Source organism: Aspergillus pseudodeflectus, assembly GCF_044049435.1.
Source record: "Aspergillus pseudodeflectus strain CBS 756.74 chromosome Unknown BJX68scaffold_30, whole genome shotgun sequence".
Lineage (NCBI taxonomy): Eukaryota > Fungi > Ascomycota > Eurotiomycetes > Eurotiales > Aspergillaceae > Aspergillus > Aspergillus pseudodeflectus.
The window spans coordinates 1-23952 of NW_027263806.1; the positions used below are offsets into that span (position 1 = coordinate 1).

The 23952-nt window shown below is 52.6% G+C and overlaps 9 protein-coding genes across 9 annotated transcripts; 5 read left to right on the forward strand and 4 right to left on the reverse strand.

The window, feature by feature from the left end:
• Window positions 1-5: 5 nt before the first annotated feature.
• Window positions 6-2953, forward strand: BJX68DRAFT_256200 (uncharacterized protein; the record flags this gene model as incomplete). Its single annotated transcript, XM_071043149.1, has 7 exons — window positions 6-27; window positions 421-580; window positions 639-1363; window positions 1438-1708; window positions 1769-1932; window positions 2025-2344; window positions 2441-2953. The coding sequence occupies 7 exons, from the start codon at window positions 6-8 to the stop codon at window positions 2951-2953; spliced, it is 2175 nt and encodes a 724-aa protein (XP_070897439.1).
• Window positions 2954-4325: 1372 nt separating this feature from the next.
• BJX68DRAFT_256201 (major facilitator superfamily domain-containing protein) lies at window positions 4326-6693 on the forward strand (the record flags this gene model as incomplete). Its single annotated transcript, XM_071043150.1, has 14 exons — window positions 4326-4364; window positions 4413-4515; window positions 4577-4634; window positions 4687-4825; window positions 4887-5003; window positions 5113-5237; window positions 5300-5405; window positions 5465-5589; window positions 5657-5693; window positions 5775-5850; window positions 5922-5977; window positions 6068-6183; window positions 6305-6488; window positions 6523-6693. The coding sequence occupies 14 exons, from the start codon at window positions 4326-4328 to the stop codon at window positions 6691-6693; spliced, it is 1452 nt and encodes a 483-aa protein (XP_070897440.1).
• A 493-nt stretch (window positions 6694-7186) lies between these two features.
• BJX68DRAFT_276910 (uncharacterized protein) lies at window positions 7187-9632 on the reverse strand (the record flags this gene model as incomplete). The annotated part of the gene is made up of 6 exons (XM_071048219.1): window positions 7187-7227; window positions 7292-7525; window positions 7577-7783; window positions 7839-8179; window positions 8228-9070; window positions 9136-9632. The coding sequence occupies 6 exons, from the start codon at window positions 9630-9632 to the stop codon at window positions 7187-7189; spliced, it is 2163 nt and encodes a 720-aa protein (XP_070897441.1).
• Window positions 9633-10419: 787 nt separating this feature from the next.
• On the forward strand, window positions 10420-12544 carry BJX68DRAFT_268296 (major facilitator superfamily domain-containing protein; the record flags this gene model as incomplete). Its single annotated transcript, XM_071046047.1, has 7 exons — window positions 10420-10494; window positions 10542-10652; window positions 10698-11038; window positions 11085-11980; window positions 12045-12067; window positions 12129-12304; window positions 12358-12544. 7 exons carry the CDS (start codon window positions 10420-10422, stop codon window positions 12542-12544), a joined length of 1809 nt encoding a protein of 602 aa, XP_070897442.1.
• Window positions 12545-13989: 1445 nt separating this feature from the next.
• On the reverse strand, window positions 13990-15928 carry BJX68DRAFT_240095 (questin oxidase family protein). Its single transcript, XM_071040629.1, has 5 exons — window positions 15605-15928; window positions 15255-15557; window positions 14846-15205; window positions 14385-14795; window positions 13990-14337 (listed from the first exon to the last, which is right to left on the reverse strand). Exons 1-5 carry the CDS (start codon window positions 15900-15902, stop codon window positions 14243-14245), a joined length of 1467 nt encoding a protein of 488 aa, XP_070897443.1. The 5' UTR covers window positions 15903-15928; the 3' UTR covers window positions 13990-14242.
• A 382-nt stretch (window positions 15929-16310) lies between these two features.
• BJX68DRAFT_276912 (uncharacterized protein) lies at window positions 16311-18043 on the reverse strand (the record flags this gene model as incomplete). Its single annotated transcript, XM_071048220.1, has 4 exons — window positions 16311-16398; window positions 16451-17355; window positions 17408-17623; window positions 17672-18043. The coding sequence occupies 4 exons, from the start codon at window positions 18041-18043 to the stop codon at window positions 16311-16313; spliced, it is 1581 nt and encodes a 526-aa protein (XP_070897444.1).
• Window positions 18044-18341: 298 nt separating this feature from the next.
• On the forward strand, window positions 18342-20220 carry BJX68DRAFT_119568 (putative choline transporter Hnm1). The gene is made up of 5 exons (XM_071036089.1): window positions 18342-18491; window positions 18545-18853; window positions 18903-18947; window positions 18997-19352; window positions 19401-20220. The coding sequence occupies exons 1-5, from the start codon at window positions 18404-18406 to the stop codon at window positions 20130-20132; spliced, it is 1530 nt and encodes a 509-aa protein (XP_070897445.1). The 5' UTR covers window positions 18342-18403; the 3' UTR covers window positions 20133-20220.
• Window positions 20221-20807: 587 nt separating this feature from the next.
• On the forward strand, window positions 20808-21847 carry BJX68DRAFT_268299 (putative glucosamine-6-phosphate isomerase; the record flags this gene model as incomplete). The annotated part of the gene is made up of 3 exons (XM_071046048.1): window positions 20808-20871; window positions 20924-21618; window positions 21800-21847. The coding sequence occupies 3 exons, from the start codon at window positions 20808-20810 to the stop codon at window positions 21845-21847; spliced, it is 807 nt and encodes a 268-aa protein (XP_070897446.1).
• BJX68DRAFT_240100 (uncharacterized protein) lies at window positions 21434-23847 on the reverse strand. Its single transcript, XM_071040630.1, has 3 exons — window positions 23185-23847; window positions 22170-23134; window positions 21434-22116 (listed from the first exon to the last, which is right to left on the reverse strand). Exons 1-3 carry the CDS (start codon window positions 23562-23564, stop codon window positions 21875-21877), a joined length of 1587 nt encoding a protein of 528 aa, XP_070897447.1. The 5' UTR covers window positions 23565-23847; the 3' UTR covers window positions 21434-21874.
• Window positions 23848-23952: the final 105 nt, after the last annotated feature.

Consider the following 23952-nt stretch of genomic DNA (forward strand, 5'->3'; position numbering starts at 1 on the left):
CAAGCATGGGCGCGGGGGGGCAGGGTGGTAGGTAGTACGGCACACCACCAGCAAGGACAGTATAGAACAGCTCGAGGAGGAGGTGGCAGGCAGTAGTAGTAGGTGGTGGTTCGCTTCGCGTGCGTTATGGTGATAGCGGCCAGCCACGGAATAGTATGGTTAGGTTATTAATTCCTTACGATGACCACGGGGGCCGGCTGTCCAGGCCTAGGGGGGCGGGCCAAGGGGGGCTATTGATTGTAATTATATGGACGAGTGGTGTGGTGGTTATCTTATCCGCACGCACGCCGCGGGCGGCGGGAGCACGGCGGCGCTAAGCGGGGCAAGCGGGGCCCCATCAGCGGGATGGAGCAAACCAGCCAATCAGGGGCGGAAGAAATACAGCGGGGGCGCGTCGGACCAACCCCTGGGGAGTAGCAGCATGTGAGCTCTGCAGAAAGGCGAAGCTCGCATGCGATCACAGCCAGCCAGTCTGCGCGCGATGCACCAATAGTAACCGAGCTGACGCCTGCGTTTACCGCACCGCGCCGTTTAAGCGGAGAAAAACAGATGCGCCGCCGGCAGAGCATTTCTCGGACAAGTATCATTATTGCTACCACCCACTATGCTTGTTCAATTCTAACCAGCATCTATACTAGTACCGGCGCAAACATCCTCGCCTCGTCCCCAAACCCCACCCCCAACCGCTACCCGAACCCTGGGTTCATCGGCTCCTCCAGTCATGTCGCAATCTTTAACCACATCCCCGGGTCAAGCCTCGAGACCCCCAGCACCATCCTCAGTGATGAGGCACCGGCATCATGCTCCCAGCCCGAGGACGTCCTGTTAGTGCAACGGGCCGCCAACGCCCTCAAACAGCTCCTGACCACATTCCCCATGGACCAAATGACAAACATTGTCCAACTGTGGCAAGCCAGAGGCTCGAATCTATCTCTCGCAGGAGGAATCCTGCAGCACTGTATCACACAGGGAGATATTATCACCCTACCAATCCTACCCGCTACCTTTCCAAACGACTGGCATATCCTAAACACAAAATACCTCCTGGCCAACTCGAACAAGCCCCTCGAGACGACGCATCCGTCCACGTTCGACCATTTCTGCGCGCAATTCACCGGGCCGAATATTCGGTGGGAGACAGTCGGCCTCTTCCTTTCGGCAGTGACACGCGCCGCGCTTGATATACCAGTTGCGCCACCACTGTACGTGGATCAAGAACGCAGGTATACCCTACGCAGCCTGTGCACCCGCGTCGCAGACTACGCGCTTGAAATCGCTCTCTCGCTCGACTGCCTTAATGATCTGCAGCTCTTTCTGCAGTACGAGATCTGGATCGTGCATACGCACGTCTACGGCGATCACAGTGCGTGCGCCTCATCTCCTCCCGTCCAATTTCTTTTATAGTTCACTGCCATTATAACTGACGAGAAATGCCAGGCTACCACTCATGGCGGAAGTTGGGCGATGTAATCGCCTCTATATACGCACTAGGCTACCACGAGAATTTGGAGCAGCAGCACCAACAACAGCAACAACAGACCGAGGTCCCTGCGTCATTTCTTACTGAACTCCGGAAAACCGTGTTTGCGCGCGTATACTCTGGGGATAAGAACGTGGCGATTTTCGTCGGCCGCCCGCCGCGCATGAGCAAGCGGTTCTGCCATTTCCAGATCCCTTCGTGTTCCCCGGCTGGGGATGTGTGGCTTACGTCGGGCACTGGACTCCCTACTTTGGAACAGCGCGATGACGATACTACTAATCATGACAGTGGCAACAGCGGCGGCGACGGTGATGGTGATTATGATATCGCCCAATGGAACCCCATTACGCAGGCGAGTTATGTTGCCGAGTCCCGCTGGACTGCGCTGTGCGCTAGTTTAAAGGAGGATATCTTGTGCCTCCAGCGCGAGAGGGCGATGAGAAAGGGCAAGAGTATAGATAGAGCTTGTCAGGAGAAAGTCTGGTGAGTCTCTCCTCCGCGCATCGTATGCATGAATGCATTTATCTATCTCTCTGCCGCCGAGCACATCTACTAATAACGAATAGCAAAATCCGGATAACAGCCAAAGAACATTTCAGCCTCCTCCCCTCCCACTTCCGGCTGCGCGGTCCGTTGCGGAAGTGCACGACGAGAACAACAGACCCATTCGAGCGCGACTTTATCGCCGCCGTGCGGCTGAACCACCTGCACGTTCTGTTCCTGGTGGGCCTGCTGCAACTGCGCACGCCGGCTGAACCGGATGGAGCCATCATCGAGGTTGCCGAGGAAATCGTCGCGATTATCGTGGATCTGATCCTGCTGCGTGATCAGATTGTCAATTCGGGGACGAGTCTCGTGTGGAAGGTAAGCGGATATTTTGAATACTAGTGGTTGTTCTCGGCCAGGCTCCCAGCCAGTTCTTAGTAATGGAGTTAACACGCATACCTGGGTGGCCAATAGATTGCATACTACGCCCTCCCTGCCGCTGGCATCCTCCTCCTCGCCATGCTCCGCGGACGCTCTCCACACCCATATACGGCCGCCCAACAACAGCCACAACAACAACGGCCCCTCCCTATCCTCGTTCCTCTCCCCCGCCCCCGTACACTCCAGCACCTCACCATCCTTGCCGCCGAGCTACAAGCCGGGTCGATAATCCAGCCGCGTGAACCAAACTTTGACCTCATGTGCAAGGCCATGCAGACGATCCAGAGCTTTCTAGATTGCGTGACTGCGGATGCGATGATGCAGGTCGCGCCGCCGCGAGAAGCACCGGAGCAGACGGGAGACGACGACGGCGTGGGAGCGGGTGGGTTCGATGGCGGCGATCAGCAGACGATGGTGCCTCTGGGTGGTGGTGGGGAATGGGCTGGGTTCGGGTTTGGGGGTCAAAACGTGTGGGACTTTGAGATTGGCTTCTGGGAGTCATTGGCGGATCATCCGTTGTTAAATTTGGGGAGCGGCGAGGAGTAGTTACCAGACGCGAAATTTCCGCTTTGATTAACTTTCCTATAGGCAAATCTTGTAACAGGCTCTGCTCTTGGCTGTCGCCGATGTGGATGTCCTTCATCGCCTGGTTAAGGATCCCGATGGCCCAGAATGGCGCGATGCGCAGGTTGATGAGCGGCTATAGCAACGGTTCTCCAATAACTCCTATTCTGTTTTCTTTGACGCCGTTCTTCGAATCCAGAGGATTATGCAGAAAGTGGAACACGAGCTTGGTCTGGACAATCCAGTGATTCCGAGTAGAATAGCGCGAAGGGTAAAGCTCCGTCTAAATAATAGCCTTTCTCATCTTTTCAGACATCGGGCTTTGTGCTGATATGAATTTCATGGATAAGCAGGCGAGCCCTCCCGAGCCCACTCCCTAACCCGCATTGAGAACACCAAGCTGAGATACTCCATATGATCTTTCGCCTTTTGAAGAGAGAGTTTCCATCGAGGGCTCCCCTTGTCTTTGTCCATTACTTCCCGTTGCCAGCGTTAGAGATAAGAAGGCAAGGGCTGTGAAGTAACCAGCAGTCGGCCATCAGTTGCAACACGGATAAAGTTAGTTCCCCGAGTCGGGATTCCAGTCACGCCACTCAGGGTCCCAAAATACAGCCATGCCTGGGCGAACGAAGCTGCCTCGAGGGCGGTGCGTCCCCCATAGTCTCCGCGAAGCAGCAAGTGTGGGTTCCAGCCCCGCCTGTCTGGATATGAAAAGAACCCACGATTACCGTAGACGTCGAGCCCGAAGAAGGGCACTTCTATTGGCAGCCTAGAATTTCTCACGGGGAGCAAAGGGTCCATATCGACAGAGACGGTGCGTAGCTTTTTTCGAGTGAGAGTCTCGGGTTCAAGAAAAAAAAAAACCCCCGCTGACTGGCAAGAAACGAATTGTAGCTGGCTGAAATGAAGCAAAAATAATAGCAATCATCCCTGTCGATAATTGTCGAAGTAAGCTAATTGTGGGCAAGCTTAGGTGCATAGCCAACTGTGCCCTGTGGCCTATAATGCGCAGACCTGGCCCTTTGTATGAATTATCACTTATGCGATGATTTCCATTCCGCTTGTTAGCTCTGCATAAACACGCGTGTAAGCCAGGTTCACTCATTCTTCAGGCCAGCCGACGCATCTAGACCTATTTAGAATCTAGGGTGTGCTAAACAGGCGTTTACCCCTGCATTCTTCGGAGCCCAGCTGACCTCCTGAGAGCCGAGCCTTCAATAGATTTGGTGCTCGACTAGGGATTAAAATAGGATTAACCTTGTTTTGGTTTATTTCGCTCAATATCTATAAAGCCGCTGAATCCCCGGGGACTATGGCGCTTGTAACAAACAACTCCCGTTTCCGGACTCTCGTTATGTCGAAAACTACCCAAATCTGTGTTGAGGAGGATGTTGTCAGTTCAAATGTTCTGGAGAACACCGAGAAACCCGCCCTTCCACAGTCGAGTTGGAAAAGTTGTGTATGGGACACGTTTGACAAGTCACCTGAAGAGAGGAGGTTTCTTTTCAAGCTGGATTTTGCTCTTCTTACCTTTGCAACATTGGGTATGTGGCGTGGACTCCTCTATTGGCTGCATTGGTTTGTTAACATCACATTTTTTGCTAGGATACTTCGTGAAAACGCTCGATCAGAACAACATCAACAGCGCATTCGTGTCTGGGATGTGAGAACCCGCAACACCGTGGATACACGTCGTACTAGCTGACATGGAGAAGGAAAGAAGACCTGGGCTTGTATAAGAATGAACTGAACTACATGCAAGCCTGTTGGACTGTGGGTTACGCACTTGGCGAAATTCCGAGCAACCTACTTCTAACCCGCATTCGCCCCCGATACTGGCTCCCTGCCATGGAAGTGTGTACCGCAGCAGCCTTGCCCGCCCTCGATATTTGCCTAATGATCGCGTTTCGTATAGATCATATGGACGATCCTCACGTTCTCGTTATCGAAATGTCGCACACCGGATCAAATATATATTTTAAGATTCTTCATCGGTATTGCCTTGACTCATCCTTCCTCGTGCGGTTTCATGGTCACCAGGGCAGAGCTAACCGCCATTTTCGCCTCATATTGCTGTAGGACTTTCTGAAAGTACTTTCTACCCGGGAATGTAATATATTATCGGCTCTTGGTACCGAAAGGACGAGTTAGCGAAGCGCTCATGCATCTTTCAGGCAAGTGGTGCCATTGCAACCATGCTCTCGGGCTGCATAATGGCCGGAGCTTATAAGCTTCGCGGTGTTGGCGGCTTTAAAGGCTGGCAGTGGTAGGTTTATCCCTTGAAAGAGTATCAATTATATTCCTGGACACTTTTGTTCATTATTATAGGTTGTTCCTGATCGACGGTATTGCCTCACTCCCCATCGGCGTCCTGGGATTTTTCTTGCTCCCCGATGTGCCGGAAATTGCGAATCCGTGGTATTTGAGTCGTGAGGTATGTCGTCCATGAGCTCAAGAGGTACCGTATAGGCCCTAGCTAATTCCCGTGTTCAGGAAGTGGCACTGGCACGCCAGAGAATGAGGTTAGAGGGCCGCAAAGGCAGGGAGCCCTGTTCAAGAGCCAAGCTGAGAAAGATCTTATTATCATGGCATCTCCCACTCCTCGTGGTGATGTATATGTGAGCAATTATTCTTATAGAATTCGGGGAAACAACCAGACTAACAACAGAAAACAAGAGCTTTTAGTTGTGCCATTCCATCCCAACCAGTTTTTCAACAGTACGTCTAGCCCACTCACGATATCTGCGCTTCCACTATATTCTAATTGGGCTACATATATCTGAAAGCATCAGCGGATCCCAAGTACTCGGTTCCAAATATCAACCTCTACCCCTCGGGGACGTATGCAGTCCAAGTGATAACAACACTTGCATATGCCTGTAAGCGCATCCACTATTTGGTCGTTGCTTCTTGAAAATCTTGTTGCTCACAGGAAGTTATCTGATACCAGGGCTGTCCGACTCCCTTTTTAGGGGGCGACGGTGGCCTCCAATTCTATGCGGAGGAGTATGTAGATTCTCAGATATGCTGATGAAATCCGTCTCAGTCCCTGATCTTGACTCAAAATAGTAATTCAAGCAACTAACGCTGTAGCAGTTAGTGGACCTCGCATGCGCAGTTCCATTAGCGATCTGGAACATTTCAGCAGGAGGAAAATGGACTTGCTATATTCTTTGGGGGGCGGGATACGGGTTGAGTGGGCTTTGCTTAGCGTATGTGTCCGTTGCTTTGCCTTCATTCCTCTGTCCTATCACTGCTGTCATACAGCGCTGCTTAACAGACAAGAAATTATGCCGCTCTCCTGCTAATTATGTTACTACGTGGGAGGAATAGCTGGGCACAAGAAATCTGCTCCGACGACAACGAAGAGCGCGCCTTGGTCGTCGCCACAATGAACACGATGTCGCATGTTTTTCAGGCGTGGTTGCCGCAGCTTGTCTGGCAGCAGGTCGACGCTCCAAAGTATCGAAGCGGGTTTATCTGCTGTGCAGCTATGGCGGTTGGACTGCTTTGTATGGTTGGTGTTGTGCGGTGGAAGCACAATGGGACAGGGCACGGTGACAAAGGTTCGGTCATGGTTGATGGTCTTGATAGGGAGACAGGAAATGCCGACAAAAGTGAGCAGTGATGCCCTTGGCAGGCGCTACAGGCTACGGAGGACTCGAGTATCAGGCGACGCAAAGCTCCCCTGTTCCAACTACACGACGCCTCTGTTCTTTTGAGTAAGGTCGAGTGTTCCACATGTTGCGCTCCTATGAACCATCGACCATTACCGTACCAAGATATAGCAGATGGGTCTCAGGACTCTTGTGCAATAACAAGTTCTTCATTGTATATTGGTACGTTCTTTAACGCTCCGCTATCGACTCATTTCTAGGAGGCTAAGATGGCTTTTAGCCAGGCTGGTTCAACACTAGTGGAAGAATCTCTCTCTGCGATTGGAGTCAATACTGCAGTGAATAACCCCCCGGCCTTGGCCCAAAAGTTAGTTATTCGGCCATGGCAGCTCTCTTACAAAGCAAACGCCTCTACATTGGTCGCTCCCTCCTATTCTATTTCCCCCCGTGAGTGGAAACCTGATTGCCATAGTTATATTTTGTAAGACAGCGACACCGTTAAGAGACTGTTCAGCCGATGATACATTCCGCTGCAGACATGGGAAGACCAATCATGCAGTATGAAGCGAGTTCAACCTCGTTTAAGGAGAGGGATTAATTATAACTGCCCCCGCAGCGCTGTTATGAAGCTTTGGACATCTTCGAAGTATGTTTAGTAAAGATGGACATTACAAGCGACCTTAGCAAGGATCTCGTGACATACCTTGGGCATTTTCAAAATCAAACTGCAGCCACTTTTCCTTCCTCCGCCCGGATTCAGATCCAGCGCTCGAGCCGACGGAGAACAGGGAGTTGCCCGATTTTTGCGAAACACTTGTCATTGTACTCTCTACCGAGTCTCGGCGCGGAAGCAGGCTAGATGCGTCACGCTGTGCGCATAGCAAAGGGAGTTTGACGCCATACTTTTCCACTGCTTTAGGGGTGGCAAAGTCGGTCACTGTATCGGAACATGAGATGGGTGCCATGCGGATAGCTTGGTTTGACGTACCTGAGTGGTCAACAAAGTGTGGTCGGACATGTGGTGAATCCTTTCGAGATGAGAAGTAGAGAATGGAAGTAGCACCGGTAAGGCGATCCTGCAAGACACGTACAGTCTCCTGCGAACAGTAGTCGCCAGTATTGGAATGAATGCGGGTCACATCTCCATGAAAGAGGACGCGGCGTCCTAGCAGGGTGCTCTGAAACATGTCGAAATCTTATACAGACTGATTAGACTTGCTCATCACTGGGCGGATCTAAGAGGCTAATACCTTCCTTATCCTGGCATATGTAGACGGGAGATATGCGCCACTTCTTTTTGTCTTTGCCAGGCCTTTCGAGTTGTGTACTATGAGATCCCATGAATTTGATGCAGAACGGTGACTTGAACAATGCTTGTCCGTGGCGACTGTGCGCCAAGTAGGGTATCATCGAAGTCTCGGCGGTGTCTAATGAGCTCTCACGATGCAGGCAGTGAGTAAACTTGGTTACGCTTTCAAGGGCGGTCCCTTCAATCACTTCCGGTTCATTTGTCCGTCCCTTGAAATGTGCAATGACCTCGCAGCTCATTGGGGGAAGCACCAGCTTTGCACCATGCCGGTCCAAAAGTAATCTATACGTATGTAAGATGGCAGATGCTCTTGGGAAAATGTGGACCTACACTTGAACAGGGTGATTTGTTAATGGTAGAGACTGTGTGCTGGGTCTGCGTTCCCATCCCGAACCAATGGACAAGGGAGATCCTGGATAATTCGATTCGACTGAAGGAGTCCGAGATAGAGGAAGGGTTGCATCGTGCCGAGAGGACGTCCGTGATGTCAGAGACCCTCGGAGGTAAGAGTGGCCGGGGGGCGATAGTCCTAGAGGAGGTGTTATAGGAGGGTGCTGTGGCTCAGGAGATGGTCGTCGCCATGTCTCTAGTAAAGGATCTTCATTTCCCGGTTGGACCTCGAGGGAGTGAACAACTTGAAATTGTAACCAATCTCTGAATTGATCCCAGTCCTCGACTGCGTCAGTTAGTGCCCGGGAGGCAAGCCCAGTCCCATGATAGAGACTGGATTTGTGGTGAGCGGGGACAAGGGTATGTTCATAGCCGACCTTGCTGAGGGCGCCTCGAACCTCGTCGCTTATCTGGTCCAAAAGGTCAACCACTGGAGCGCCGATGGTTGTGTCGCTTCCGATGCTGTCGCTTGTATGCGTGCGTTGGAGGGGGCGGCGCTCTGGCGAGGGCGTGGGTTGTCTTCCGATGGTGTCCAGACGAGAGGCCAGATGGGCCAGCCGGTCCGTGATGTCTTTGATACGGTGTAGGGCGGCCTGTGTTTCAGATTGGGGGAGCACTTCATCTTCAAGGATCGCTTTCAAGCCAGGTAACGGGTCGAGCAGGGCGGGGAGGTGACGGCGCTGGAGTCTGGCAAGGTATCCGACGTCGAGAGCAGCGTCGTCGGGGGTGCTGTCGTTGGGGAGGCATCGTCGGAGAATCGTCGACACCTGCACGCTCATCGTCCTGCCAAAGAAGGAGAAGAAAAGATTAGCGAGTTGAACCTGGTGGCTGTGGGGCGAACCACTTACTTGACAGCCTTGAGTATCTCTAGATTATCCTCGGCGATCTTGCGAGTCCTATCGCTGGTGTTGGCAGTTACTTTGAGGATGGCAATCTGGACATAGCGCTCCAGCTGTCCCCGAAGTCGCTCAGCCTCTTCACGCTCAAAAGGCCATGAGACCTTGTCCCACGTACTTAGAAATCTGCCGTGCAAACTGGAACGCCTGGCTTTGGCACCTACTGCCGAGGTCTCGTTCTCCAAAGCCAGACTTTTGTGCTTTGCGATGAAGCTGGCGCACCGCTGCAGAGTCTGAGCGTAGCCTTTTCCCAGGTCAAGATCCTCGCCAGGGCAATTGGCAGCAACATCTCGAAGACGCTCCAAAGCAGCCTTGATGAGGCCGAATTCCGTCTGAAATGCAGCAAACTCGGCCGTCGCCGATCTTTCCCTGTTGCCGACGCTCTCATAAATTGCCCAAGCGATCGCAGCGCCCTGGATCAGATCCCCGACACTCCAGCCAAAGCTCATTTCGTGGATATCAGCCACCAACAGGCGCACGAAGCACAGATCACGCAGAGCAAGGACTTTTCCAAGGGCTCAGAAGGTGCTGGGGGCCAGGCTATGAACCGAAACCATGAGGAATGAGGCCAAAGTGGAGATACGAGCGAGACTGAAAATTATCAAGACAAGACGGTTTGTCTGACTGTTCGGACCCTCGTCAGGCACTGCTGTTCTGCTGGAGTCTCGGGGCAATGCGCTTGAGCCATGGCCGCATGATCTGAATCATAATGTGCGCCAGCAGTGGACTGTGCAGTTTGCAAGATGATTTCAATCAAAGTCGAGATCCTGCAGCACCGCCTCCACGTTCTTGTCCTGGTGCGGCCTCGGCCAATGGGACTCGTCAACACCACAACGTGGGCTATCCAGACGCTCCCAACGCTTCGGCGCCATCTCCGCCCCCTTTTTCTTGTAGTTGACCCGTCAATCACCGTATCCCATCGCTGTCGATGCTGTCCCACTTCTGGCTTGAGCCGCACTCATCTTTTCTCCGGCAAGACTATTAGGATTCTGAGCTACAAAACAAGCAAGCTTCACGCCTCAAGGCCTCGAGTCTCTTGTTGAGCCTTAGGTCACGCCTAGCAAGTCGAAGCGAATGGCTAGGCCGCTGTAGGATCTGATCCTGGCCGAGCCTCGTGTCGGGCAACGGTGCTCAGCCTTCGGGTGACGCGGACCTTATGAGCAGCAGACTCCTCTCCCCAACCATGCGCCGGCTCTTGAGAATCTGTCCACCAGCAGTGAGATGATAGCAGGACAAATGGCCTCGATACTGCCGTCCGTCACTCTACACCTTAATCCCTGGAGAAATTATGACGACTTCCAGCACCACACGGTAAGAACCTGACAGCAGCGTCTTGGCTGGCAGCTAAAGCGTCACAGCTGGCCCAACGCCATGAGTACATGATCGGGCGACTGGAGAGCGCGCGGCGACGAGAATGGGTTTGGGTCGTAATCGTCGCCGGTATTGGCTTCTTCACCGACGCCTACGCAGTAAGTTGTCATCTCCTGTCGCGGTGGCGCTCGCTAACAGAGGAGATCTTCTCGGTCAACATGGTTGTCCCTATGCTCGAGGTCGTGTACTGGCAGGGAGAGGACGAGCATGTGCAGAACAACTACAAAGTCGCCTTGAGTATTTCCACGTTGGGCGGCGCCCTGGTCGGTCAGATCATGTTTGGCGTCGCTGCTGACATTTGGGGCCGGCGCAAAATGTATGGTCTCGAGTTAATTGTTCTGATCTTCACCACCATCGGCCTGACCCTTTCGTCGGAGGGAGCCTTTGGTTCCATCTCGGTCATCGGGCTCCTCATCTTCTGGCGATTCTTCATGGGCCTGGGGCTCGGGGGCGACTATCCACTCAGCGCAGTGATATGCTCAGAGTGAGTCCGTGCTCTACGACGAGGAGCCCTTGCTCATCATCCACAGATTCGCTCCTACTCGCATTCGAGGCCAGATGCTTGCCGCCGTCTTCTTCTGCCAGTCGCTTGGTGCGCTGGCGGCGAATATCGTGGCCCTCATCGCAGTGGCCGGTTTTCGCCACCAACTGAGGCAAGATATCACGGGGACCATGTGCAGCGAGGCGTGCATCCGAGATGTTGACCGGATATGGCGGCTGATTGTCGGTCTTGGGGCGGTTCCAGCTTTCATTGCCCTGTGGTTTCGACTAACCATTGTTGAGTCCCCGCGATATACCGCAGAAGTCACCCAGAATAGCCTACAGGCCGCCGCTGATGCCTCATACTTCTTCCGCTCCGAGGAAGGCGTTACTGAGCCACCGATGCGCCAAGTCACCGAAGATGGCATCTCTCCCACCACCACAAGGCCGGATTCCTATCCTCCAAGTATCAACAGCACTCAGTCTTCAGCGGCACAAGCCATCAACCCCCCTGTTGACCTGCCGACATTTTGGACAGCGTTCAAAGCGTTTGCTGTCAAACCCAGAGTCTTCAGACTGCTCTTTGCGACCTGCTCTTGCTGGTTCCTTCTGGACATACCTTTCTACGGTCTTGGGCTGCTTAGCCCCGACATCATCAGAACAATCTGGTCTGGCAGCGGTACTGAAGATCCGCCACTGTATGATTCGTATTTTCAGAATTCGTACCGCAGCATGGTTGTTGTGTCGTCGGGGGCGGTCGTTGGAAACATTCTCGCCATCTTTGCCATTGACCGGTTGGGCCGGCGCAAGATGCAACTGAACGGATTCTTCTGGCTGTTCATCCTGAATCTCCTCATTGGAGCGACCTTTCGGCCGCTGGCGCGAGGTCACGATTCATCTGCTCTGATTGTCTTTTATGTTCTGTCGCAGGTCTTCTTCAACTTCGGTAAGGCCCCAGTACATTTCCGTGTCCGAATTCCGAGGCTGGACGAACTAACGACGGTATGCAGGACCAAATACAACAACTTATATTGTAGGATTTGACTTTCCCACCGTCCCAATCACCGGCTCTTGCTAATGAGATTGATTGCTAGATCCCAGCTGAGATCTTCCCCACGCGCTTCCGCTGCACATCGCACGGTCTAGCCGCAGCTTGTGGAAAGCTCGGTTCCGTGATTGCTCAGTGCTTCCTGGCCTACATCAACTTTGGACATGGATCCAACCAGAGTGGCTCCGATCCGACAAATTGGCTGGGCTATGCCCTTCTCTGGTGAGAGCAGACGACTTTTCCTTCTATCAACGAGAGATCTAATCACGGAGTAGCCTATCCGCCTTCATGTTTCTCGGCCTTCTGGTCACGTACTTCTTCATTCCGGATGTTAAGGACTCCAAGGGGGATGTGAAGTCTCTGGAGGCCCTGGCGGCCAATTTATTTGAACCGAGAGAAACGCCCAGCGGACCTGGCACTACCACTATCACTATCAATGATGGCCGTGCAGTTCCTGTATAATAGTGCGTTGTCTGAGAGTCGGGCGATAAAATAATACCATCAATCAGGATCCTCTCACAGACCTACCTCTTTATGCATGAGAAGGAACAATAGTGGAAGCTGATCAAGAATAAATATAGAGGGCCACATCTAGCAGAGTACAGTTGGACTCCCTTACTCGCTATTCCACGGTGAATCCAAACCAAGCGGTCGGCAAATCGGCAGCGAGATACTCAAATCCAGCCCGTGATGGGAGGAGCGGGTCAGTCAGCCACAGTGTGGTGTTTCTCCTTCATCTGCCTCTTCAGGCTCTGCTGTAATCGCCATGTTGGGTCCCACTAGTGCAACTCCCAATGCGGGTTATTTCAAGGGGACTGTCCTGGGCAGTATTCCAGTATGGGCCTTTCGCAAGAGGGTGTATTTCGATGGAAGATGTGGGTTAGGGTAAAACGCCATTAACCTTGAATGTTTTAGGATAATCGTTTTTCGCGAGGGGGCGATTAAAGAAAGCATGTTCCTCGGGGGGAGTTTACAAAGCTGCACGTTTCGGCCGGGTACAAGCCCCTGGGCGTCCACTTTCAAATGAGGCGTGTCCTCTTTCTACCAGGAAGCATGTATCAGGTTTCTCCCTGCAGCTGTCTGCTCCATATTCCCGGCTGCTGCGCCAGAGGTACATACGGGACAGCAGCCGGCTGGATCACGCAGCGACTCGAATCCTGCTGTAAATTGCAGGTCTTCAAGGGGAGTAAGTATCTCCAGGTTACAAGCCTCGGGTTCGGCTGCATGTCTTTCCCGTATCTTCTCATCTAGAAACTGTGCAAGACGCTACTTATTTGGCACGTGGTCAAGCGAGTAGGTCTTTAACAGAGCCACAGCATCGCCAAACCGCTCATTCTTGGCCAGTTCCAGATCTCGGTTTTCCGGAATCACCCCCTTATCAAGCAGCAGCTTCAGGGTCTCCAACTGCCGGAACTGCACCGCAAGCCCAATGGTACTGTATCGGCAAATCTCAAAGGTCGACATCCACACATCATGTGTCAGGTACGGGTTCGCCCCTCGTCAGTCAACAGCTCGATCATGTCGACCTGGCCGTGCCTCACGGCAGAAAACAGTGCCCCCTGCCAGCAGATCTGAAATATCAAATCCCCGATCGATAAACATGCCCATGAGCACTATTGCCCTGTGCTGCAATGAGACATAATCCGTTGTCATCAATCAGCCGGTGTCCAGCGTCGAGAAGCATTCTCACAATACCAGGCTGACTCGCTTTGATTTCGTGCTGAAGAGGCATCGGTGTTTCGGAGTCGCCACGCGCAGTTGGCAGGCTTAGCGGCGTGGCCGATTCATTTCTCGCCCAGTAGCACAAGGAGAGTTTCGACGTGGTTTGCTTTCGCGGCGAGTGCGAGGGGATTTCCAACTCGTAGGAGGCCGCCCCCAGGACTGTGGTGACATACCGGGGACGAGTGGACAAACCCTCGTATGCTTGCGAATTGCTGTGGATTGGAAGCACGAAGACAATAAAGGGTTCTCGGCAGAGTTTTAAATAAGGCAATCTTGGCACTTTGCTTGTCGCCATTTGGGGGCGATATCTTTTGCCAATGGCCCAATACGTTTAGCTTACTGGCCTCCTGACATGCTGAATATAATGCTGTTTGGTGCGACTTTGTTTTTGCCAAGGTATCAAAGGAATTTCTCATATCCAATGGATCAAAGATTAAACTAGAGTCGAGATCTATCCTCGAAATCAACCCAAGCTTCATCAAAGCCTGTTGACCGAACCCACATCGCATCCTGGCCCTTGACTGAATCATGTACTAGGCACTCGTCAGCATTTCGCACGATTGAAAATGGCCCATCTTACCCATATTTCCAATCTTCAACCACGAGTCTCCTGTGATCTTGAGCCCTCGCTCCTTTTCCTGGCCGGCATAGGGCTTGCACACCTCCTCCGCGTTCCTCAATGCTCTTACCAGCTTGGACAAATGCCCATCGTCACCGGGGTGTTGATTGCAATGTGCAATTATAGTATCCCAGTCGGCTGTCACTGGGTAATTTGTGATCTCCTCCAGGTACAGCTCTGGAGCATTCCTGGAAATATACATGATGAGGTCCATACGTCCTTTCCACTCTAGTAGGCGAAGCCTGGTGCGCGTGGGTAAAAATGGAAGAGCCAGGATTTTGGAATAGAATATGGACGAGTTCACGGCATGAATGTGGAAAAAGTCAAACTTGATGACCTTGTTCGGGCGCTGTGAGGCACTCGTGAAGTAGACTGGACATTGTCAACAAAAACACAGCTTCTTGTGTGGTTCGAACACTGACCAGACGTATTGACCATCTCTACAAATTTCTCCTGTATCTGGTCTTCGGAAACCGTATACTGAGAGGCAATATTGATCATCTCATCGGGGGCTCGCTTCAGAACCCCATCGCGCAGTTTGTTCCCATCATCCCAGTGGGCAGACCTGGCGAGCTTCTGGTTCCCGCGTGCTTCTTCCAGCAGCTGCAGCATCGTCTTCTCACCTCGCTTACCAATTCCCCCTGCAGTCCTCTCCGCGGGCCACAGATAGCGCGGTCCTGTCCAGTCGTCGTGGACTGCCGTCTGAGCGAGTGCTTCGGCGACTATAGCCGGTTGATTGAATTCGATCGCGAAGCCGAGATGAATGATAGGATGCAACAGCCCTGTTTGCGTAAGCACTCATCCTAGTCACAAACATCGCTCAAAGCATACCACCAAAGAGTCGCGCCATCATGCTCTCTGCATTTTCATCCCCTGCAAACACATATTCACTCAACACAGCCTCGGTGCCCTTCCGGTCAAGCTCGCGCTGGAAGAACTCTAGAAAATTGGGGTAGTTCTTTTCCTCTCCCAGGGCTTTTTTGAACTGGCCTTTGTCATAGAGGGAGTCTACGACCTTCTCGTCCATCGGCATTGTACGTCGTTGATACGCCTTGTCTCTGTTATAGGCAGTTTTGATATCAGCAGGAGATGCGCCAAGTGCGTATATTGTCAGAATGTGGTGTACAATATGGTCTATTCGTCAGCATTTATAAGCCCAGCTGTCTCAAAGTTTGACGTACTGTGGAATCCCATATTGTTGAAGAAGACATGGTGCTTCTCCAAGTCCTCCTGGAGCACCTCGCTGGCCGCCTTCGCAGAGCCTTCTGTCACGCCCGTACTCCAGATGCCGCTATCTGTGAGCGGAGATAGATGAACCTTTCTTGCTGTAGCCATGTTCAATGTACCAAAGGCTTTGATGGAAGTCGCGGTAGCGGTAGAGAGTCTATGACGGACAGTCAAGGGGCGGGCGGGGAGACAACGGACTGGCTGGGTGCAGAGTAAGGCAGTGGTGAGGTCTTTTCTAAACGTGAGGCGCATCTGCTTCGCCGTTCTTGACTTGCTGTTGTGATTCCAGCGCAAGGGACGAGGCAGCAGGCCTGTTTTATTGTGACGCTGTGGATTACGTCATTTTATCGGAGGGTCGGCGGTTTCGGTGGCCGACGGCCCCGATCGCTGACATTCCATTCCTGCATGTGCAGACCAGATAAATCTGGTTCAGCCTCGGTCAGTTGCGGACGAGTTATTCTACTCTCTTGTGTGTGTTTGTTCGGGGCTTGTACGCGTGCATATTCGGCCTTGTGTGCGAGTCTGCAACAAGGCTTCGCCGTGGAGCTATATATATTTTCGAACATTTCTCATCATCCTATATATTCGTCCTCGGTACGGAGAGCATCTCGCATTGAAATACAAGATGCACCAGTAATATTCAGTAGATACCCTTTGTCCTCACTCTAGATTGAACTTTAACTGAATCTGCGGGGTTTCGCTGCTATTCGCCGGCATGAAAAAGCTGACGTTCCAAAACTCGAATCCACTATACCGTTATGAGCAGGAGACACAGAAAGACAGGGTCTCAAATGACTTACTGAATGGGTTCGCAGTCACCACCAACTAGGCCACAGAATGAGATGATGGGGCCCGGATTGACGGTGCCGCCAACCTCAATCCTGATACCATCCACGTCGCCCAGCGTAGTGAGATCTCGCTTCTTGCCGAGGGGATTGGAAGCAACGGCAAAGGTAAAGGTGGAAGACGAATTACCCAAAGGATATGTCAGGTTCAGTGTGTAGGGAGCTACCTCGGCCCTGAGAGCAGTCTCGGTTGGATACAGGTTGAAGTAGCCGATGGACTGGTCGGAGCGAATCCATTGAACGACGGATGGGCTGAACGACCTGGAGTCTTCAGAGAAGCCTCCAACCACACTTTGATTGAATGACTGAGTACCAATTGTTAGATTTGTTGACAGCCAAGTCGTGATATTCCGTGGTTCGTAATCGGCGGGCGGAGCATAGGCGTGTCCCGTGTACGTATGTTGTCCGTCAAATGTCTTTAATCGGGACACGGTCCACGACGGAATCAGTTCGCTGTGAAAGTCGGACAGTACAGCAATCACTGGCGCAATTTCAAAGTCATCCGCATGCGCCATAGTCCAGATTGGAGAGCTATTCTTCCACACGCCGTCTTTCCCGATCAAAGTCCACAGCCATAAGGACATGATAGCAACATAGTTGTTCATGTCGTATCCGTAGGAGCGATCCCACGGCCCAGCGATATTCCTCATGTGAGGATTCCAGAGTTGAGATTCATAGTCCCAGATTTGCTGGATGGCACGTACAGCATTCTGGCCGATGGTCGAGTTGGTCGAATGCAAATATTTGGCAGCGATGGTGAGAGCGTAAAGAGAGACACCGGCGTAGGTTGGACCGTTGAACTCGGACAGGGTCTGATTGCGATCAAAGAGCTCAAAAAATGCTTGGGCGTCTGCATTCTCCTGCGGCGGTCATGTTGGCGTCGTTCAGCTTGCGCCCAGTCCATGAGCTGACCACCGTCCTCATCAACCAAGCATTCGAGTAGGCCGGATACAGGTTGTCACCATCCACACTACCGACCCGGTAGCTGTCGCCTATCGTGCTGTTGTACAGACTTTCAAGGACCAAGTCCTGGACATCTTCGGGCAGAAGACTGCGGAATTCTTCGTAGATGATGATCAGTGCGGTGCCGATAAAGCCCCGCCAGTTGGGGTCCCAAGAGTTATAGATCTATCCCATACTTAGCCATTGCGACTGCACCTTTCGGAGGAAACTCACCACCGGGGGATAGGCTGGACTGCCGACGGTCGGTTGCTCGGGGTAGACGGTGTAATCCCCATACCACTGTGCAGAGACATTTTTCTCCTGATCACCAATGACATTCCGGAGGATCTTGACAGCCTCGTCGACATCATTGTCGCGGTTACGCTGCAGGAGTCCGACAGAGTACCAAACTGTCGACCTGGTCTCGTGCGTACCAGCAGCAAGGGGGTAGTAAAAGTAGCGGAGGTATGAGACGGATGGGTCGTAAATGGCGTCCTGAATTGCCATGGACTCGTTGAAAAGTGCCTGTACATGGTCGCTTAGTTGGACAGACTGCACGAGGGTGGCGCCCAGTAAGAGGGAGCAGAGATTGATCCCTGACAGCATTTTTCCTGTCGTTGGATACAATGTAAACAAATCCCGACTGTACTCCGCCTTTTTATCCACACCCAGTAACATGACCTCGGTTATCGCCAGTGTGGAGGGGCCGGATAAGCATTGCCCAGATTGCTTGCCTCCAACAGCCGGCGAAGCCCGGTGGACACCGGCGCCCTATCACTGGAACCATTGTTATTGTGCGGATTTTATCTGGGGAACCTCATGCCCCACGCGAGCGGCTGATAACGGTTTCCACCGCGTCGTGTGACATCTCCTACCAGCGTATAATAGTCGTCACCGCCTGTTGTGTCGGATACCTCACTCGTTACACAGTAACCGCTCCTTTTTCTGACACATCTCACCTGAACGATGGACGACTTTGTTGCCAAAGACGCGATGATCCACGCAAAGGACGCGCCCGAGATGGATGCAGACGAGCTGCGCCTGGCTCAGATGGGTATGTTGATGACAGCTATGAACAATATTTTCACAAGCTGACTTGACCACAAGGCCACACTCAAGAGCTCAAGCGACATTTTAGCACGCTGTCGTTGATCGGCCTTGCCTCAACAACGACCATCTCATGGACTGGCCTTGGACTGAGCATCGTGACGGAGATCAATGCGGGCGGACCGAGTGCGATCATCTACGGCTTCATTCTGGTCACAATCATGCAGTCGTTTCTCGGCGCCTCGCTGGCAGAGTTCGTCTCCAGCTATCCGACCGAAGGAGGCATGTACCACTGGATCGCTGCTGTTGCGCCCAAGAAGTTCAGTGCTTTCCTGAGTTTTATTACTGGCTGGTTAACAGTCTCAGGCTGTAAGTCATGGAGACTTGCAATTGCAGTCCAGCACTAATATTGCGCTAGGGATCTTCACCACAGCCTCGACCAACCTGATCTTTGCCCAAGTCGGTATGTTGTCCCTCTCAAATGGAGGTTGACCATCGCTGATGATAATCAGTCCAAGCTCTGTACGCGCTGTACCATCCCGACATCGAGATCAAAACGTGGCAGACGTTCATCATCTACCAGATTCTTAACATTCTGACGGCCTCAGTCGTTCTTTTTGGAAACAAGATCATCCCGGCCTTGAACAAGTTCTCCCTATTCTACCTTCAAATTGGCTGGCTGGTCGTCCTCATCACTGTTGTGGCGTGTGCTCCCACGCATCAGAGCCCGAAATTTGTCTTTAGGACCTGGGTCAACAACACGGGCTGGGACAGCAATGTCATTTGTTTCATCACCGGCCTTGTCAATCCGTTGTACAGTCTGGGTGGTCTGGACGGCGTGACGCATATTACAGAGGAGATGCCCAATGTGAGATCCTTGCCCTCTACACATAATTCGTTGGCTAACCGATGACAGCCTTCGCGCAATGCACCCTTGGCTATTGGAATCACCTTGACTATTGCATTCACGACTGGCCTCACCTACCTGATTGCCCTGATGTTCAGCGTGCAGGATTTTGCCGCTCTATCCACCACAAACACAGGGCTGCCTCTGGCTGAGCTTTTCCGCCAGGTCACCGAGTCCGCTGGGGGTGCTTTTGGTCTGACCTTTATCCTCTTCGTTGCCCTCGGGCCTTGCGTGATCTCATCGCAGCTCTCTACCTCGCGCGTTCTCTGGGCGTTTGCCCGGGATGCTGCCATGCCCTTCTCCTCGACTTGGGCCCGCGTCAGCAAACGGTTTGGAATCCCCTTCAATGCACAACTCTTCGTCGCCGCCGCCGTTGCCGCCCTAGGCTGTATCTATCTGGGAAGTAGCACAGCGTTCAACAGTATGCTCGGAGCCGCAGTTACGATCAATAATGTCGCGTACTTGATTCCCATTTCCACCAACATGCTGACGGGCCGCGCCAACATGCACAAGGGCGTCTTTCATATGGGGAAATGGGGCTGGTTGGTCAACGGTGTGGCAGTAGGATGGTTACTGTTTGCCATCATCTTCTTCAGCTTCCCATACAACATGCCGGTTACAGTGGAAAACATGAACTACACTTGTGTGGTGGTTGGTGGAATCCCCATTCTCATCCTCGTCTGGTGGTTCTTGGGCAAGGAGCAGTACAAGGCCAAGATTGCAAGGGCCAAGGAGGAGTAGGCGCGTGTTTTGGGTTGTGATGTTGTTTTTCCGGGGGATATCATCGCATGGCCGTATGGATTCTGTGTGCAGGTACTTAGGCTTAGTTAATGCACCGATTACTTTTGCCACTACTACTTTCATGCACTCAAATTATCTAGATTTTGTGAAGGCTTCTTGTGGTTAAGCGTGGTTCCGCGTCACTGGCTGTAGAATCAGGACCTTTGGCTTTACGCTCAACGCCTGCAGGCTGCGAGGGCTTGCGTTCAAACTCCACATCCATACGCGGGGTACGTCCACGACAGGGATCAATCCCACAAGACAGTCATTATCATCCAATCATCTGGGCCGTGGATAGTTGCAGGGGTTTGCCGGTAAACCCGGATCTGGTGCCACCCAGGGTCGCCGCAACTTCCGGTTCACCGGTTTTCGCCGGAGATATCTCGACAGTTCGATAGAGCTTTGCAGGCATTTGACAGCAAGTGGCAAGAATCGAGAGTCTGACGATGGCAGAACCCTGGAACTGGGCTGACGTAGTAGGATGAAGAGTCCCACAATGCGAGGTAGAAAGACCCGGCCACCCTCCAGCAGACCACCCGGCTCGAAAAGTGCAGGCCGGATTCTGAAAGTACACCCGAACCCAAGATACTCTTGTATACTGGACTTGATACATAGTTTCTGAGCACTATATCAGAGATGCGTCTAATTATCCGACAGCGGCCCGAGCAGGCGGCACGGTACATTGCAGATTATCTTGTTCGTGAGTTTAAGCGACACCATTGCCCTCCTCGAGCCGCGCTCACTCGCCACAGGACGTATCAATGCGTTTGGGCCAACAGCAGAGCGTCCTTTTGTCCTCGGGCTACCTACGGGTAGCAGCCCATTACCAATCTACCGAGCGCTGATCGCAGCATACAAGCAAGGGAGAATCTCGTTTAAACATGTCGTGACATTCAACATGGACGAGTACGTCGGTCTGCCCCGAGACCATCCAGAGTCGTATCATTCCTTCATGTACACACACTTGTTCAGCCACGTCAATATCGATCCGAAGAATGTCAACATCCTAGACGGCAACGCCTCAAACCTGACTGAGGAATGCCGCCGGTATGAAGAGAAAATCAAGACACTCGGTGGCATTGAGTTATTCCTGGGAGGAGTAGGAAGTGACGGTCACATCGCATTCAACGAGCCGGGATCCAGTCTCGGCAGTCGCACACGCATCAAGACGCTTACATATGAGACCATCGTTGCCAATGCTCGTTTCTTCAACAATAACCTGGACGCAGTTCCACACATGGCGCTTACAGTGGGGGTGCAGACGATAATGGAAGCCAAAGAGGTGGTAATCATTGCGACTGGTACTTCCAAAGCACCAGCTATCCAACAGGCAATCGAAGGGGGTGTAAGTCATCTATGCACGCTCTCGTGCTTGCAACTGCATCCTCGCAGCATGGTAGTAGTGGACGAGGATGCTACGATGGAACTGAAGGTCAAGACGGTCAAGGTACGCTATTTCCATCACGACCCTTCCGAGATGAGAGTCTAATGGGGTTTGCTATTTAGTACTTTACTGGCGTCGAGCGAACCATGCTACAAGAAACACCGAGTCTCGCAATCATCACTTCATGTACCAGCGGCAAGACGGAATTAGTTGATCCCCAGGACGGGGAGCTCACTCCGGATAGCATGTCTTCACGGATCGACAGCCCAAGGGCTTCGAAGATGCCATTTGAGATGGGGCGTCCGATTACTTCCGCGGTCTAGCCCGTCCAGTCCGAGTACATCATGTGTTCCAGGCTGGACTGGTCAAAGATCTGCCACGACGGCTCAGTTGAGCTCATCATTGTGAGATCTCCATATGCATGCTGTGCCATGTTTGCAGGGGGAATTTGAGCGTCCGCGAGACTCGATTCTAACCGGGCGACAAGGATGTCGCGGAGACTGGGTTTTGGCCCGGCCATCTGTTTGAGCATATCAAGATGGATTTGTATGCTTTCAAGATCTGTATCTACCATTAGCGAAGACAACTGACTTCTGTATCTCGAAAGCACTCACCGTCAGGCTCACCAGTACCTCCCTCGATACCCTGTAGCACAATCAGTGCTGCCCAAGTTATGATTACCTGGTCCCAATTCGCCCAAATCGAGTCATCGTGCGAGTGCAGCTTTAGAGTCGCCCGAGCCGAGACCAGTAGTTCGTGCTGTTCTCTGGGAGTGATACTGTTTGACCATAGATTGCAGCCTCTGACTGGATGATATATTGACAAAACGACCAGCCGATGTAGCACGTATTGTCGAAAGACAAGCTTCAGATCCAGGTCTGACCCTTCTGATGTCTGACTGAATTCAACGAGCCATTCGTCCAGCTGGCGAGCCCAGTCGCGAATCACCGCAGTGTCGACTGCTGTAAAATTGCTCGTCAGGTTCACCGCTGTTGAGACACCACTTGTAAAGCACGACCAAATGGTGGGCAATCCTCTGCCGGCGAAATGAGTGAGGCCCGTATGCATCATTCGAGATAATCGATACAGCTGATCACGCTGGGAGGTTTGTAACGCCGGCAGTGGCGATTCGATCGGTATGACTGGGCAGGATAGGTGCAAAGATGCATGCTCCAGGTCGATTATCTGTATGCCACTGAACAGCTTTCGCCATTTGCGAGACGTGTCGTCAATGTGAGCTGGGCAGTGTTCGAGGATAAGGCGATATGCTATGGAGATCCAGATGCCCGTCTCCCGAACAGTCGCCTCTGTCAAAAGCCCAGCGAGAATAATTCCCAGGACAGTTTGAAAAGCCCACTCCTCTGTGTCGTCTGGCGTCTTGCCGATCTCACTTCCAGGAATGCACAGCTGCGAGATTGCGCTACAGAGTACAGTAAAATAGTCGAGGGCTAGATCAGCGACCTCTGGTGGGCCTCGAACACTCGAGCAGTACAGGATCGAAGCTAGAAGCAAGGGATGAGGGGCAGAGAAGATCTGTTTACGAGGCATAAAATGCAATCCCGGCATTCGGTCGTGGAATCTGCCGAGAGATCATCAGACGGCATTCCGAACAGCCACACGAGCACTTACGACGACCAAAGCTCTTTGACAGTCGCCCTGCGCCAGACAAGCAGTGGCACTTTGCTGGGAGCACTTCTTTGCAGGACTGCCACTGCCTCCCATAACGTCCGCAGGCCATCGGATTCTGACCCGGGCGATATATCTCGTCCCCCATGATCACCTTCAGGCTCCTGTGTACATTCCGATGCAGGATCGGCGGTTTGTGAGAGACCAATCCTTTCCTCAATCGCCTGTAGCCGAGTCAAGACGTCTCTTTTGAAATCGCTGTCTTGCAAAGCCATCACATTTTCCGGCAGAGTAGCAGCATTTGCACGCGGCACAAACACACAGGGAAGGCCCGAACGACGACACCGACGACAAGTCTCGTTATGTTCAATGACACATTTCATCTTCTGCCGTCGGCAGTTGACTGCATGCTGGTTACACGCGATACACTGATGGAGATGGGCGGACACTAACTGCAGGCTTTGCGGGCCTTGTGCTCCCCCGCATAGCCCCGTCCTGGCGGACCAACTGGCGTAGATTGGGAGGCTGACATTCCTGGCTGAAGCATTCACAGCGTTGGACCGGCAAAGTCAGGAGAAATCGGGGCGTCGGCCGGCTTTGAGCGGCGCTGCTGGTGGGGCACCAGAGCGGAGATTGGCCGACGAATCTGGTCAATGACAATCCAGAATGTGTCAGGAATGCCCGGCGATCCCCGGCGATTCGGCCGGTGCGGTGCTGAGCTCTGCGCATCTGCGACCGGTGAGCAAAGATCGAGAGAGCTGGTGCAGTCGC